Source organism: Lepus europaeus, chromosome 1 (assembly GCF_033115175.1).
Source record: "Lepus europaeus isolate LE1 chromosome 1, mLepTim1.pri, whole genome shotgun sequence".
In the NCBI taxonomy this organism is placed as follows: domain Eukaryota; kingdom Metazoa; phylum Chordata; class Mammalia; order Lagomorpha; family Leporidae; genus Lepus; species Lepus europaeus.
Genome location: NC_084827.1, coordinates 45,395,851 through 45,411,697, shown reverse-complemented (window position 1 = coordinate 45,411,697; position 15,847 = coordinate 45,395,851). Strand labels below are relative to the sequence as shown.

The following is a 15,847-nucleotide window of genomic DNA, read 5'->3' as shown; positions in this document are numbered from 1 at the left end:
AACAGTTGCCACAGCTGGTATCTTTTAGCGCCCTCTAGTGCACGAGTCTTAAATTACAAAAGCATAGTTTATCCTTACTGGAAGAAATGCCAATTTCAGTTTGATTCCCTTTGCTACTTTTCCTGACATCCGGCTGCTCAGCACTTAAGTGTTATCTCCAGGCCACAAGACACACTAGGCTGTGACCTTGCATTAGTTCCTTATGGCTTTAGTTTTCTCACTGGTAAAATGAGGATGAGAATAAAAGCACCAGACACTGTTCCTCTGAGGACTGAGCTGGTATGTATAACGTCAATGCATGGCCCACACAGGAGAGGCCATAAGTGCTAGCTATTCTTTACATGCAAATAGGTCTAATCCTAAACATGTTTGAAGACCAAAAATTAGTCTTGACTCAAGTGTCATAATCCACTGGTTGGGGGTACAAAGAATGCTAGAGTAACCCCCAAAAATGAAGACAAAGTGATGCTTCTAATTTGTGGTCCTGTTTTGCTGAGTCCATTCATGCCAGTTCTGAAGTCAGAGCATGTTAGGTTTCTTTACACCTTTCACAGTACTTGTGGTAGCATACTCTCAACAAAGACTTGTTTTAGTGTTGAAGCTGAAGGCTTATGTGGTAGATGTTTGCTCTGACACAATCCAGAAGATACCTTCTCCCGGTATTCTAGGAAACTATCTATAGTTCTTGACAGACATGGACTTGGGTGCTTAGCACCACTACCTCCTGGGCTCCCCCAGGAACCAACCTGCTGAAGAAAATACTGGGTGCTTCTGACCACGGAGTCCCTGGAGTCTGGTTGATCCTATATATGACCTTGGATTTGACATGTCACAATGTTGTCCCTCCTTGTATTGTCTCAGTACAAAACCAGATTACTTTCTTCATTCACAGCTACCAGTTAACCATGTGTTGGGCCTCTGTTAGCATTTGGACACTATTCTAAGTGTTATATACCTCAGTTCCACCTTTTACAACCATATCCAGTAAGGTAGAGTGCTCCATTTTCTGGGGGAAAAAATTGGGCTTGGCCATACAAATAATAAGTGGCAGAGCCAGACTGCCAACCTGAATCTACCCCTAGGGCCTGTGGCCTCAACACCTCATCAGAAACCTTGCTGAGGGAGAGTTCTGAGTCACACAGTCTGCAGAAATGCATGTGAGGAGAATCTTGGCGCTTGCTTCATGCCCAGAGCCTCCAGTTCCAAGGCTTCCTCTTGTTCAAGAAAGCCCTCCCATCCGGCCCTGGCAGAATGATAATAATTAGAGCTGTGGTGGCCCACAGTCACTTGACACTTCACAGGTGTCCAAGGGTGGCCCATGGGGTCCCTGCTTTTCTCTCTGAGAAAACCTTTTGCATTTGCCATCGCCGCCTGAGCCTCCAAGCCAGGGAAGCAAGTTCTTTGCTGGCAGAAGACTGCAGCTGCTATTATTTACCCCGCAGGGGATAAACTGCAAATCCCAAGCCTTACAGCTGGGAACACTGCGATCTGGCTGTGCAAGCGTATAAAAGAAACCTCGACAAAGGGGGAGGGGGGTTCACAGGCTGGCCATCCTGGTTCCAGCACACTGGGCAATGAGCTCTCGGCTGGAAGCTGTGTGGCAGAACCAAAGGACTGTCTCAGGGGCGAAACCACATTCAACAGCCCTTCAATCAGCCGGGCTCATTCACTTAGCCAGCCATGTGGTCTCGCCTAATTGCTTTGCCTCTCTCCAACTCTCTCTCCCTTCTTTTGCCCACCCCCTTAAAAGCTTCCTCCTGCTCTATACCTGAACCTCTCTGAGGGCTCCCGCCTAAGACTTGTGCGGGTGAAGATTATAAATCAAAGCCAGAGCCACGGGCAGGGGGTGGGGAGGTCGCAACTTAGAAACAAATGAACCTCTGGGGATTTTGGTTCCTTTTTTTTTTTTTTTTTTTTTTTTGAGATCTGCTCTTCTGGTCAGGCCAGACTCATCAGAAGCCAGCATTTCTGGAACTTTTAGAACAAGCACTGAGAGTTTATGTCCACAAACAGCCTCAGCAAAACAAGGGCCGGGAGAAGTTCTGTGGTCTCAGTGCCTCCTCTACAGAAGAGGATGCAGGTTTTCAAAGCAGGCACAGCATCAGCCGGCGTTGTCTTCGGAACTGAGAAGTTTCACAAAGTGACGGAAGAAGGGTCAGGTGTGAAGGGTGAGTAAATACCCTGGAAGACAGCCCCGATCTGGTCAGCTGTCAGTGATCTGTGCTGGAGCGGAGGGAACCCAGAATCAGAGTGCCACTGGGACTTCAACTCCCTGTTGATGCGCCTTTGGTGCTGGGAAGCCTCCTAGTAATTACCATTTGAAAATGGGTGTGCCCACAGTTCTGGAAATGCACAACTGAGTACAGCAAATAACAAAGCTCCTCGTTGAAGATGCTGATGGGGCCTGGAATGCAGTCCAAAGACTTTCCAGCCTTTGGAGCAACTCTGCTTGCTGAGGCCTGGAAACAAAATGGGCTTTGGCTTCACGCAGAATAAGATTTAAATCCTCCTGCTGCTGCTGCTGCTGCTGCTGCTGCTGCTGCTGCTACTGCTATGTTAAGTTCTCCGATTCCTCAACTGAAAAGGAGGAGATGAAGTCATGTCAGGTACCTTGACCGTGAGTATCAGAAGTTGAGGGAGTTCCAACAAGACCATTCAGTATAGCCAGTCAGGGCTTATAGTCGTCTTCAAGGGGCCTGTGTGGATTGCCAAGTTCATGAACACACTAGAGTTATTGAGTACTAGGATTAGGGGGCCTTCAGACCAGCCCCTCTCTAAATTGGGCCCTTCTGGCTGTAGGCTATAAAAGGGGCTCCACCAGACGTAGGAAGTTCCAAGACCAGAATCACTGGCTGAAATCTCTGGCTAGCTGAGCCACCTCCGCTCAGAAAGGAAGCATACTTTGTGTTCCTGGGAGCCATCCAGAAAGTTCAACATTCCTATTAAGAAGGTGCTGCTTCCTGGAGAACCCAAGACCTTCCAGGAGCCACAGGAATGCACATAGAAGCGAATGCACCCCCAGCAGAGCCTTCAGATGGAAGGTAGACCCTAGCCCAACACCTGTTGAGGGATCCTCAGTTAGAGGCCCAGAGCTAAGCTGTGCCCAACATTTCCTAACGCCCTCAAGGCGGCTGCGAGGTTATGCACGTCTGTTGTTTTGAGCTTCTTTAAAAGCTGCTCCGTGGTTCACCCTTAGTCACCTTAATTTATCCTATGTGTGTCCACGGGAACAGCTGCGATCCTGTCATTGGATTGAAGTTGCAGTAAGGGGCAGCCATGGCCCTGAACGCTCCACATTGCCCAAGGGGCCAGATGGCAGCAAGGCTCCGTCGGGCAGCCCTCCTACACAGAACCCTTTGCAGCACATGCACACATGCACACATTCTGAATTAGGTCTGGAGGAGGAGGGGGTGGTTTGAATCAGGCAGAAAGAGCTGGAAACCAAGTGCGCAAGCACACAAACTTCTGTTGAAAATACCAGAGGAAGTTCTGCGGTTTCTTTACCATCCCTATTATATAACATGTTCTGAATTAAGGAGTCACGCTTGATCACTGAGTTAGGTTTGGGCCCTTGTGTCCATAAACGAAAGAAAACATGACCATCCGTTGTGCATTCACCCCCACCCCCCACCCCAAAGAACACATTTCTCTTTCAGGAACACTGTTTGCCTCAATGTTTTGATCTGCTGTTAGAACACAAGTTTCACAACTGTATCAAGAAAGTGCCAGTTGAGCCACGTGAGCAGTCCATTTTCCTCTCCTACTGCCACCTTCAGTCCCCAAGAGCTGCTCAGCTCCCACCCTCGCATCTACATTCAAGCAGAGGGGAAGGTGAAGACGGCCTCCCCTGGAAAGGCACCAGTGCAGCTAGGAACACACATCACTTCTACTTCCATCTATAGCCACATTCATCTAGCCGCAAGGGAGGCTGGGAAGCTGGTAACTGAGTTTCCAGCTAGGAAAGTGTGGATCCAGGGATAATTAGCAGTTTCTGCTGCTCCAAGCATACCTGGTTAACAACTCAGGATGCCGGACTAGAAGCCTGTTGAGTTCCTTAAGAAAAATGGCCACCCTCCCCCCCCATTTAATTAATTAATTAATTAATTTGAGAGAGGGAGAAGGAACTCCTATCCACTGTTCCACTCCTTAAATGCCCAGAACAGCTGGGGTGAGGCTGGAGCTGAAGCCAAAAGCTGGGAACCCAATCCAAGTCTCCCACACAGGTGACAGGAAGCCAATGACTTGAGCCATCCCCACCGTCTGCACCAGCAGGAAGCTGGAGTCACGAGTCAGAGCTGGACAACGAACCCAGGCACTCCAACATGAGACCTGGGCATCTTAACTAGCGCCTCGGGCCAAATACCCACTCCCTCATTTATTATTTTTGGATAAGCATAAATAACAATTTTTTTTTCTTGTGGAAAAAAATAGAAACTACAGGTCTGTAAGAATTTAAGGGTGCCAAGTGCTGTGGCATAGTGGGTAAAGCTGCTGCCTGCAGTGCTGGCATCCCATATGGGTGCCAGTTCAAGTCCCAGCTGCTCCACTTCTGATCCAGCTCTCTGCTATGGCCTGGGAAAGCAGTTGAAGATAGCCCAAGTGCTTGGGCCCCTGCACCTAGGTGGGAGACCTGGAAGAAGCTCCTGGCTTCTGGATTCTGATCGGCCCAGCTCCAGCCATTGCAACCATCTGGAGAGTAAACCAGCAGATAGAAGAACTCTCTCTTTCTCTGCCTCTACCTCTCTGTACCTCTGCTTTTCAAATGAATAATAAATCTTAGAGAAAAAAAAAGAACTTAAGAATTAGAATCAACATTGTGAGACCCCTTCATCCAGTGATAGTGATGTTAGGATTTTGATATAGTTAACTGATAGGCATAATAGAAATAGAGGCATATAGAACATAGACTGTCCTGTGGTGACTGACATATAATGCTGATGATAAATGGCCTGCACTATTGTGTGTGTTGAGTAGGGTGAGAAGAGGGTTTAACCTATCATACAGTTCAAAGGAAATAGAAATTGGGAGGCTTGGGTCTTAGTTCCCCCTTTTGACTGACTTCTCTGGGGCCCTGAGCAAGTAACTTAAATTCTTCCTGTTTCCATTTCTCCATCTGAAAAATGGAAATTCATTACACTGGGTTTTTCCCAATTCCCACCCCCATTTTAAGATTGTTGTGATAATCGATTATTTCCTCCTACGTTCTTTCAAGCACCCCTGGGTGCCCACTATGTGGCCAGTGTTGAGAACCAGGCAGAGTTGAGAACCAGGCAGACATGATCTCCGCCTCCAGGGAGTAGAATCTGATGGGTGAGGCACAGAATGATCTGAGAAAGGGGTGGGCCCTGGGGTGCCTCACCCCCTGCATCTCATCTCAGAGCACTGGTTCAAGTCTTTTTTTTTAATTTTTTGACAGGCAGAGTGGACAGTGAGAGAGAGACAGAGAGAAAGGTCTTCCTTTTGCAGTTGGTTCACCCTCCAATGGCCACCGCGGTAGGCGCGCTGCGGCCGGCACACCACGCTGATCCGAAGGCAGGAGCCAGGTGCTTTTCCTGGTCTCCCATGGGGTGCAGGGCCCAAGGACTTGGGCCATCCTCCACTGCACTCCCTGGCCACAGCAGAGAGCTGGCCTGGAAGAGAGGCAACCGGGACAGGATCGGTGCCCTGACCGGGACTAGAACCCGGGGTGCCGGCGCCGCAAGGCGGAGGATTAGCCTAGTAAGCCGCGGCGCCGGCCTGGTTCAAGTCTTGACTTCTGTGCTTCCTATCCAGCTTCTTGCTAATGGATCCTGGGAAAAAAGCAAATGATGACCCTAGTAATTGAGTCCTGGAAACCCACAAGGGATTTTCAGATGGAGTTCTGGGCTCCTGACTTCAGCCTGGCCCAGCCCTGGCTGTTACAGGCATTTAAGAAGTAAACTAGTGAGTGGAAGACTTTTCTCTCTTGCTCTGTTATTCTGCCTTTCAAATAAGTAAACATGTTTTAAAATGTTCTGAGAAAGATCTGGGATACGTAAGTGAGAGAAGGGTTGCTGCCAAGGAGTAGCCAAGGTTTCTTAGTCTTTTATACCTGTGTTCCCCAAGGCCAAAGGGGCTGTCTAAGAGAGTGGGAGATAAAGTGAGCAGATGGGATGAGTTGTTCTGGCCGGGTCTAGCTGCCATCTCACCATCCACCCAACCCCCAGGCCCAGCCAGCCCCAGCTCTCCTACCGTACTAATCAGCATGTTCTAGTTTTATGTAGCCTCATATCTGCCCCACCCTCTGACAGGGAAGTAGGAAAATTGAGATTTGCAGAAGTTAGTAAAAACTAATGTCAGAAGGCAGAGTTCCATTTCTAGATCCAAGAAAAACTTCCTGTTTTGTTAAGACCTTTCTTAGGAGCGGAAACTAGCTCATTCAAATGAAAACCACAATGAATAATTTCACTGATGTGTACCGTGTGTTTAGCAAGCCTGAAATCCCAAGAGGAGGCTGGGGAATGAGAAGAAAAACCACCAGGAGGAGGCTGTCACATAGCAACCCCCATATGACCCCACTTCCTGCTCTACCACTCCCCGAAGGGACAGGGACAACCCAGGGAGTAACCTCCTTCAAAGACTTTGAAACTCAGACGGCTCATCCTTTCTCCAGATGGTGTTTCCTTTTTCACAGAAAGATCTAGAAAGCCTGCTGTATTGACCTAGACCATGCGACACTGACACATTCACCCCAGAATTTCAGGTGGACACAGACGTGTATGTCTTGCTTCTGTGATGTGTGTGACAGACACAGGTTGTCACACTCCACATGGGAAAGTGGAGACAAGGGAATTCCACTCAAAAATGTCATCTGATACAACACTTGCTTTATAAAAAAACAAAAGGGAAGAATGTTGGTAAAATGGTGCGGTCTCATCTGTGACGCCATCTTAAGGCTCTGGCCTGTTGCCATTTTGTACAAGAAGCCTCATTTTAAGCCCAGCCTTGCTTACTGTAAGTTAGGTGGTGATTGTTCAGAATTTTTCTACACACAAACTCCTCTACCTGCGAGAGACGAGCGGCCTTTCTCTCAGTCTTGGTTGGGATCAGCTTCACAGCCTCCCTCTCCTCTGTAGTGATCTCAGGAGCAGCTTTGGGACCCAACGTTATCTTAACCAACCAACTCCAAAACAACTCCACCAGTCACAAGAGGAGGTCGCTAGGTCCAGTGAGACACCAGCTGATGCCATCCGAGGTCTCCAAAGCCCAATCACCTCACTAGCAGTGTTTACAGGAGGTGATAATGGAACAAACCAAAGCCTTTACCAACCAGACGGTCAACCAAATGCTGCTACAGGGATATACGCGGCTCCCCACCCAGGATATCACCACTTTAGACATCACCCCATGCCAGCGGAGAGTAACCCGTCACCCCATGTCAGCAGGAAGCAGCTCTAGATGATTATCATCCCTCCACCTGTCCTGGACTTTTGGGGCCGATGTAATCCTATACAACACCTGCTTCACAGAAAACAAAAAGGGGGAATGTCAGTAAAATGGTACCATCTTCCTAAGCCCAGTCTGGCTCACTAGAAATCAGGTGACCAAATGGCCCAATCACAAGCATCAGCTCCACCCCCAACCCTAATGGGATTTGCTGCTCCCACTTCCTTACCTCTGCAAAGCTATATAAGACCTGTTCTCCCAGGACAGGCTGCTATTCTCTCCTGCCTGGGGAGGCAGTCTGTCAGGTTTTCCCTCACCCAATGATAAACCTTTCCACTTACTCCCATATTTGGTGTGTTTTGTGGTGGCCTTTCCTTTCATTGGTGCCGAAAACATTTTACTAACAAAGAACCCTGGTGGATAGAGACTGTGGCATTTGGAGCTGTATCCCTGGAGCCTCAGGCCTCCTCCCCAGCAGTAGAACAAGAAACTGCTTGGAGAATGCATACCTGCCCTTCTGTGCATCAGCTGGAAGGCACACTTGTCACTGCTATCTCAGTGGTAGGACAGAACAAACTGCAGAGCGGCTGGGGACAGATGGGAAAGCAGAAAGATAATTTGGTGAGCAAGATGCTCCAGGGGCTGGTGCTGTGGTACAGTGGGTTAAAGCCCTGGCCTGTAGCGCCGGCATCCCATGTGGGTGCCGGTTCTGGTCCCGGCTGCTCCTCTTCCGATCCAGCTCTCTGCTATGGCCTGGGAAAGCAGTAGAAGATGGCCCAAGTCCTTGGGTCCCTGTACCTGCATGGGAGACCTAGAAGAGCTCCGGCCGTTGTGGCCATCTGGGGAGTGAGCCAGCAGATGGAAGACCTCTCTCTCTGTCTCTACTTCTCCCTGTAGCTCTGTCTTTTAAATAAATAAATCTTTAAAAAGAAAAAGAAAGAAATGCTCCTTCCAGAGCGGCCCACGCTACAACGTGTCACGGCAGCTCAGAACCCTATACTGATCATCTGGATCTGAATCTGTTGGCATCTCATCCAAGGTCCTTTCTTGTCTATTTCTTGAGCATTTAATAGGCAAACCCTCTGATCAAAAAGAGCCTACCCAAGTTAATGATAGGTTCTTCTTTTTTTTTCTTTTAAAGATTTATTTATTTATTTGAAAAGCAGAGTTATAGAGAGAGAGGGAAAAACAGAGAGACCTTCCGTGTGGTGGTTCATTCCCTAACTGTTCACAATGGTCAGGGCTGGGTCCAGCTGAAGCTAGGAACCCCATTTGGATCTCCCACGTGGGTGGCAGGAGCCCAAGTACTTGGGCCATCTTCCACCGCTTTCCCAGGCACATTAGCATGGAGCTGGATTGGAAGTGGAGCAGCCGGGACATGAATCAGCCCTCATAAGGGATGCCAGCGGTCATAGGCTACAGCTTAATTTGCTGCACCTCCAGTGGTAGTTCTACATGATTTTGCCCTCTGAGGGTTTTCCTCTTTTAAATCTTAATGTTTTACATAATTAGCTTGTGCACAATAGCTAACAGCTCAGCATGCCTCACAATGTGTTGTTGAGAGACTGACACAACTCTGTGTCCCTGGAGCACCCTTCAGTCACTCATGGGGATCAAAGCTAAGTTTTTAGACGTCATGGAGGGTACAGGTGTTTAGCCTAGCGATTAAAAAGCTGTGTCTCTCAGAGCACCTGAGTTCAATTCCTGGCTCTACCTCCTGACTCCAGCAGACCCTTGTTGACACATTGTTGTCTCTAAGTTTTTGGGTTCCTGCCACCCTCAGGGGAAACCTGGATTGAGTTCCCAGCTCCTGGTTTTGGGCTCAGCCCAGCTCTCAGCAGTGCAGACATTTGTGGAGTGAGCCAGCAAGTAGGTTCTCTCTCTGTGTGTGTATATATCTTCTTCTCTGCCTCTTTACATCAATAAAAATTAAAAACAATAAAAAGCCATGCACTTCTAAGCTTTTCACATTTAATCCCACCAAAATAACAACAGAAAATTGAAGGATTGTTCTCGGAAGGATTGTTGACCAAAATTTTTCCGAATATATTATGATTCAAGTCTCTGCTTGCAGTTGACTCATGTTTGATTCTTGTCCAATGTTTCCATGCCCAGGGAGGATGCTGTGCGCTCACCATCATCACCAATTAAAGACACACACAGCCCATACACGACTGATGCAGTGCTTCTGAATGAACCTGGGCTGCCTTGCCAGCAGAGCAGGGGCTCCATTGTGAAGTGCTAACTTACCCAGGTCTTGAGTTTCTCTGCTCACCCCCACCCCCAGCTCCACCTGGCTTTGGGGACACGTCGTCGAGCATGGGAAGGACGGATGGTTTCGAAGTAGACTGACTTCACTGGGTGGTTCTCCGTCGCTTTGTTGCACTTGGCTGCCTCCGGGCTGTTTTGGGACACATAAGGTTCTCCAGCCATGAGGCCCTTTCCAGACCTGAGTTCCCCTTGGAATGACACATTAGCCTCCCTTCAAATGTGGCAATTGTAAATTCCTGCCTAGGGAGCAGCAATTGCTTTGAATTACACACTATTGGAATAAACCAGTATGGGATTAACAAGGCTTTATTGTTCTGTAGTCGGTTATTGAAACTTGCCATAGTAATTTCTGGTGACATAATATTCCCTTGCCTGGCACTTAACTATGCCCAGGAACACTTTCCCTGCACTTTAATTAGTCCTTTTTAGTTGTGTGTAACAAAAACCTCTTTTCTTTTCTCTTTTTACCATTTTATCAACACAGAACAGGAAGAAATAATACCAGATTTTTCCAGGTCACTTTTCTTCTCTTCCTTTCCTTTTCTCATTTCTACTATGATTCCACCTCTTAGAAGCTTCTCAGATTTATGGTGCCTAAAACATTACCTCCTGCTGCTGTATGCAAAGAGAATTGCACACACACTGCAACTACATGGTTTAGGATTCTCCTCTCCTTTACAAGACCTGGAGAGCTATTTTAGAAATCTATCGGGAGCACATAATTAGATGAAGAATAAGCTATGCTTTGTGACACACTCTCATACTGGTCTGGACATGCTATTTTAAACATGTTTTTATGATGACTCAAGGCAAGCAATCTACATTGACTCTTCAATTTTTAAAAACATATCCCATTCACTTTTTTTTTTTTTTTAATTAGAGAGTGCTGTCGTTTTCTGGTCCACTCTCCAAATGCCACAATGGGGAACACAATCCAGGTCCCCTATGTGGGTGTCAGGTATCCCAATTACCTGAGCCTCCCAGGGTCTGCATTAGCAAGAATTTGGAGTCAGAAGCCAGAGCCAGGTGTTGAACCCAAGCACAGTCTGATATGGACAAGGTCACGTTAACCAGAGTCTCAACTGCTTGACTAAATAACCACCCCCTCATTTACTTTTTAATGATCCTCAGTAGAACTCAGTGACTAAGAGTAAGTCACCCAATAGTTTCTTCGTAACTAAAAGAAGTTCTAATAGAGCTAAGAGGGAATCTCTTTATAATGAACAAGCATAAATGCAGCACCAAGAAAAATGTTGAGACCAAAGGTTTAACCAGGCTTTAAGTAGTTACATTTTTATGGACATTATTTGCCTATAGAATAGACCTTGTAAAAGCTTCTGAGTCAGAGAATGTGAAACCAATAAATTGGAACTATCATGGCCTCTTTTCTAGCTTGTTCAAGGCCAGCTAAATCTCAGAAAGGAAGATAGGAAGCCAACCTGAAGCCAAAGTAACTACCAAGTCCATTCCATATTTCACTAATAGGCAATGAAATTAAATCTATGCACTGATTAATGAAAATACAAATACTACTTGCTTAGTTATATAAAACTTTAGGCCTACATAGCGATCACCCCTCCAAAATCAACAGCTTAATAGCACAATGTTTTAAAAACAGGCTTTGATGAAGTCCACAGAGGAATAATCTTTATCCATTTGTTGCTAAACTATCTTCGGAAATCTTGTGCCTGAATTGAAATTTTTGTGCCAGGAGGGAGTTGGAAGATAATTCAGATATAGTTACGCTACAGGAAGTATAACGAATCGGGGCAGGCATCTAGTTCAGCAGTTAAGATACCACTTGGGAAGCCCTCATCCCATATCACAGTGCCAGGCTCAAGTTCCGGCTCCTCCACTTCTCATCCATCTCACTATTAATGTGTGCCCTGAGAGGCAGTGGTGATGGCTCAAGTAGTTGGGTTCCTACCACCCAGGCAGGAGTCCTGGATTGAGCTCCAGGTCCCTGGCTTTTGCCTGGTCCAGCTCAGGCTGTTGCAGGCATTTGGGGAGCAAACCAGAGGACAGAAGATCTCTATCTCTGTTTCTCTCTTTGCTTTTCAAATAAATAATGAAAATGCATAAGGTTTTTTTTTAAAAGAAAAAGATAATTATTAAGCTATTTTGAAATTATTAGATAATGATTGTGAACAATTTAAAAAAACATTGTGGTGCAGTGGGTTAAGCCACTGTTTGGGACAACTGTATTCCATATCAGAGTGCCTGCTTCAAGTCCCAGCACCTCTGTTTCCCATCCAACTTCCAGCAGGAGATGACACAAGAGCTTAGGCCCCTGCCACCCATGTGGGAAACCAAGATGGGTTCCTAGAGCATAGTTCAACCCTGGCAGCTGTGGGCATTTGGGGATAAATCAGTGGATAGAAAATCTCTTCCTTGGGGCTGGCATTCGTGCCAGCATCTCATTTGAGTGCCGGTTTGAGTCTCAGGTGTTCCACTTCCAATCCAGCTCCCTGCTAATGTGCCTGGGAAAGCAGCAGAAGATGGCCCGAAGTGCTTGAGCCCCTGCCATCCATGTGGAAGACTCGGATGAAGCTCCTGGTTCCAGACTCGGCCTGGTCCAGTCTGAACCATTGCAGTCATTTGGGGGAGTGAACCAGCAGATGGAAGGTTCTCTCTCTATTTCTCTTTCTCTATCTCCCTCTCTTCAACTCTGCCTTTCAAATAAATAAATAAAACTTAAAAAAAAAAAAAGACAATCTCTCTCACTCTCTCTGCCTTTCAAGTAGATGAAAATTTAAAAAATAAACATTTAAAAACACACTAATCTCTAATGTGCACTGGATTTCGAGCTATGAAGTTCTAAGCTGGTGTCCCCCATTTTTAGCATATCCTGTCAGAAAAATAAAAAGAAATCAGCACTGCTGCTGGTAGACATTTCAGTATCAAGGAGAGAGAGCTCATTCTTTCAGGAAACTTGTTTCAAAGTCGGAGTGCAGATGAAATCTTAGGGCAAACAATTGAAGCTGGGCGGGCCTTGTATAGAAACTTGGCTCACAGGCAACAAACATAAAAGTTCCACAAGATTAAACAAAGCCGAGGCCAAAATCATGTAGCAATTTACAGGACAGCAATAGACACTTTGAACTATAACCAACCGAAATGTTAAAGTAAATCAAAATCCTACAAGCAAATTAAAAAAAAAAAAAAAAAAAAAAGGTCTGTGAAATTTGGAAAAACTGCCATGTCTCCCAGAAATTGCCAGGAAACTTCAAACACAAACTTCCAGACTTCTGGTAACACAATTTATTCCAGGGTTCAAATATTCAGAGTTGCTTCTAAATTAAAAAAAGCAACAACAAGAAAAATCCAAACTGGAGCTCAAAAGCGTTTCATAGTTGGTCAACTGTTTGGGGAAATTCCACCAAGTCTGCTGGCCAAGTAATTTTATTTGCTCTTCGCCTCCAACCTTTCCATCTCTTTCTTGCTACAGCCGTTGTTATAAAAACTGAGGAGACAGCTGGGGTAAACACCGGCGCTCTCTTTTCCAAGAACTAACTACAGTGCACCCTAGACAGATAAGAGAAGTCTTTTTCTTCCAAGCGCAGGCTCTGTTGACTGTTGCGGGACGTTCGGTATCCTGCTGTCGGCCCAGGTGGCTGAGTCGTGACTGCTCTCGCCTCCTTGGACGCCAGATTATCGTGTTGGTAGCTGCTGTGCTCTGGCACAGGATCCCTTGCACCTTGTGTGCTGCAGTCACTGGTGGCCATGCCTGTGCTGGCAAGGATTTCCGGAGGCTCCGCCCCCATCAGGCAGAGCTGTGGGTCCCAGCAGAGCTCTGAGAACCTTCCAGGTCTTCCTCATCATGGCTTTTCCTCCCCTTCCTTTCTCTGTTTGACATTCCACCCTGCGGAGACCTGGCGCATTAGACTGCCTCAGTTTCCCTCTGTAGGACTGGGGCCTTGACCTCCGGCTGGGGTTCGGTTGCCCTGTCTTGCTCTTTGCCAGTGATTTGCCTTCCTGTCTGTGTTTGCACAGTCTGCTCCAGCTGGGGCTGTGCTGGGAATATGTCAGTTGCTCAAGAGCCATGGCCTCTTGGAGAATGTAGTACGCCATCTACGTAGACCTTCCTGCTGTCCCTCCTACCGCCTACCGTGCTCCCTGACAACACTGATAACGTTGCCAGAATCAGATCCTAGCTTGCTGTCTCCTTAGCCCACCTGGTTACCTTTCACAGAGCCAGTCTGGCCACCAGCTTAGGCTCCCCTTTCTCTGATCCACTCAGCAGATCCCGGATCCTCCCCCTTCCCTCAGCAGGTGCTGCTGCAATGTTGATGATGATGACAATAATTAATGGTAATTAAGAGGTCTGTCTGTCTTAGGCACTGTCTTTAAGTGGTAGTTGATGATGATGTACTTAAGTTCATATAATTTTTATTTTACTCACTTGAAAGAGACAGGTCTCACATCTGCTGGTTCAACTCCCTAAATGCTCACAACAGCCAGGGCTGGGCCAGGCCAAAGCCAAGAGCCTGAAACTCAATCCTAGTCTCCCAGGTAGGTGTCGGGGACCCAAGTACTTGAGCCATCACATTAGCAGTAAACTGGGTCAGAAACAGAGCCAGGACTCGAACTCAGGGACTCTGGTATGGGATGCAGACATCTTATGTGATGACTTAACCGCTGGGCCAAACATCTGCCCCAAGAATAGCCACTCCAACCAGGGTTTTACTGCAGTGCCAGAGACTGCTCCAGGTCAGCACTCTCTATGTGCTATGTATAGGTATATTAGGTATAGTTTGAGCCACACAACAGCTCTAGGTAGTGGGTGCTTTATCATTCCCATTTTACAGATAGGGAAACTGAGCCCTAGAGAGGTTAATTTGCCCTAGGTAATGCAGAGAGGAAGAGGCAGAACCAGTGTCTGACTGAAGTTGTTTCTGGGGCCCATCCCCTTGGACTCCTGCTGCAGATTGGTTTTCATGGGGAATGAAAGTTTTTGAAGATGCCCAGAAAGACACGCGTTTCTGAAACCGTCTGTCCAGAAGAACCAGTCACCACAGGCTCAGACAGTCCTAGGTTCAAAGCCACTGAGAGGAGATTTTTTGGCCTACAGTGAGTTTTTCAGAGCTTGTCACCTTGCTGTAGGAAATTGCTATCCAGCCTCATGTGGTTCCCGGGCCGCTCTCAGATCGGTTCTTAATATTTAGAGCAGATAAAGTGTGGGGAAACATAGAACGGGAACCAAATAAAACTAACAACAAGGTTAAGTTTGGCAATTTTCAAATCTCATTGCATAACTCCTTGCTTGGGAAGAAATGCTCGAAAATCAACAAAAGGAGAGAAAAAAACAGGATGTGAAAAAGTACTTTCATTATTATGTTTTCAGACATTTACTGCCAAACTAGAAAGATTTCTGCCAAGAATAACACACATCTTCCCTACACCCCACACCCTACACAATTTGAGGTTTACTGGGAATTTAGCAGGATTTTTTGTGAAACCATAAGTTCCCAGCAAGTTCATGTTCAAAAAGTGTATCCCAGGCGTGAACACACATACACACACACACACACACACACGGGGAAGCATCCTCCAAGGGGAACAAAAAATCCTGCAGTTCCCTCTGGGGGCGCTGTGACCTGGGAAGCTTTGGAGACTGGCACCTGACAGCAGGAGTTGCTTTAGTATAGCCCTGGTTATTGATGGTCTCTGTTGTAAGGTCTCTGCCCCATGGCCTGGATGCAGGATGACAGAAGGTCATGACGATGTGGGAAGGGCATGGAACTGGGAGTTACATCATGATACCCACAGCCGAGACCAGCTGACCTCAGGTTTAGCAGTGGTGCGGACTACAAGTTACAACAGGCAGGTGAGTGGGTGGGGGCGGGCAGGTGAGCTCAACTCCCGGATCGGCCGGCTCCTGGCACGGCGACCTCTCTGAGCCTCACCTGTGGAACGACCACGGAAGTACCATCCTGCGGGACTGTCGCGAGGATTCAACGAGGTATTGTAAGTACGGGGCTCAGCACAGGCACTGAAGCCCTTCCACGAGGGAGACCAGATACACCCAATAACTGACAGCCAGCAAGAGAGAGAGCAAGCTAGACTGGGGGTTGGTGAAGACAGAAGACTCAAAGGGAAAAGGAGAAATTATGAGAATCATCCAGTAGCAAGATTCTTCAAATGCTTAACCTTCGCTTTGCCAAACATCAAG

The 15,847-nt window shown here is 47.1% G+C and overlaps 1 protein-coding gene across 6 annotated transcripts in view; it reads left to right on the top strand.

Moving 5' to 3' along the window:
- The window catches only part of LOC133775431 (uncharacterized), a 274,170-nt gene that overhangs the window by 29,440 nt on the left and 228,883 nt on the right, over positions 1–15,847 (top strand). For 3 of the 6 annotated variants that reach the window (XR_009868265.1, XM_062213870.1, XM_062213794.1), the window contains exon 2: positions 15,353–15,502. The exons of 2 other annotated variants lie outside the window; for them this stretch is intronic. Coding sequence is in view for 2 of the 4 variants with exons in the window: in XM_062213870.1 (XP_062069854.1) it covers positions 15,353–15,502 (150 nt within the window). In the remaining 2 variants the exon portion in view is untranslated. Of the gene's footprint in view, positions 1–9,519; positions 10,697–15,352; positions 15,503–15,847 lie in introns of those variants that run through there. One more of the 6 variants, XR_009868293.1, reaches the window with a different exon arrangement.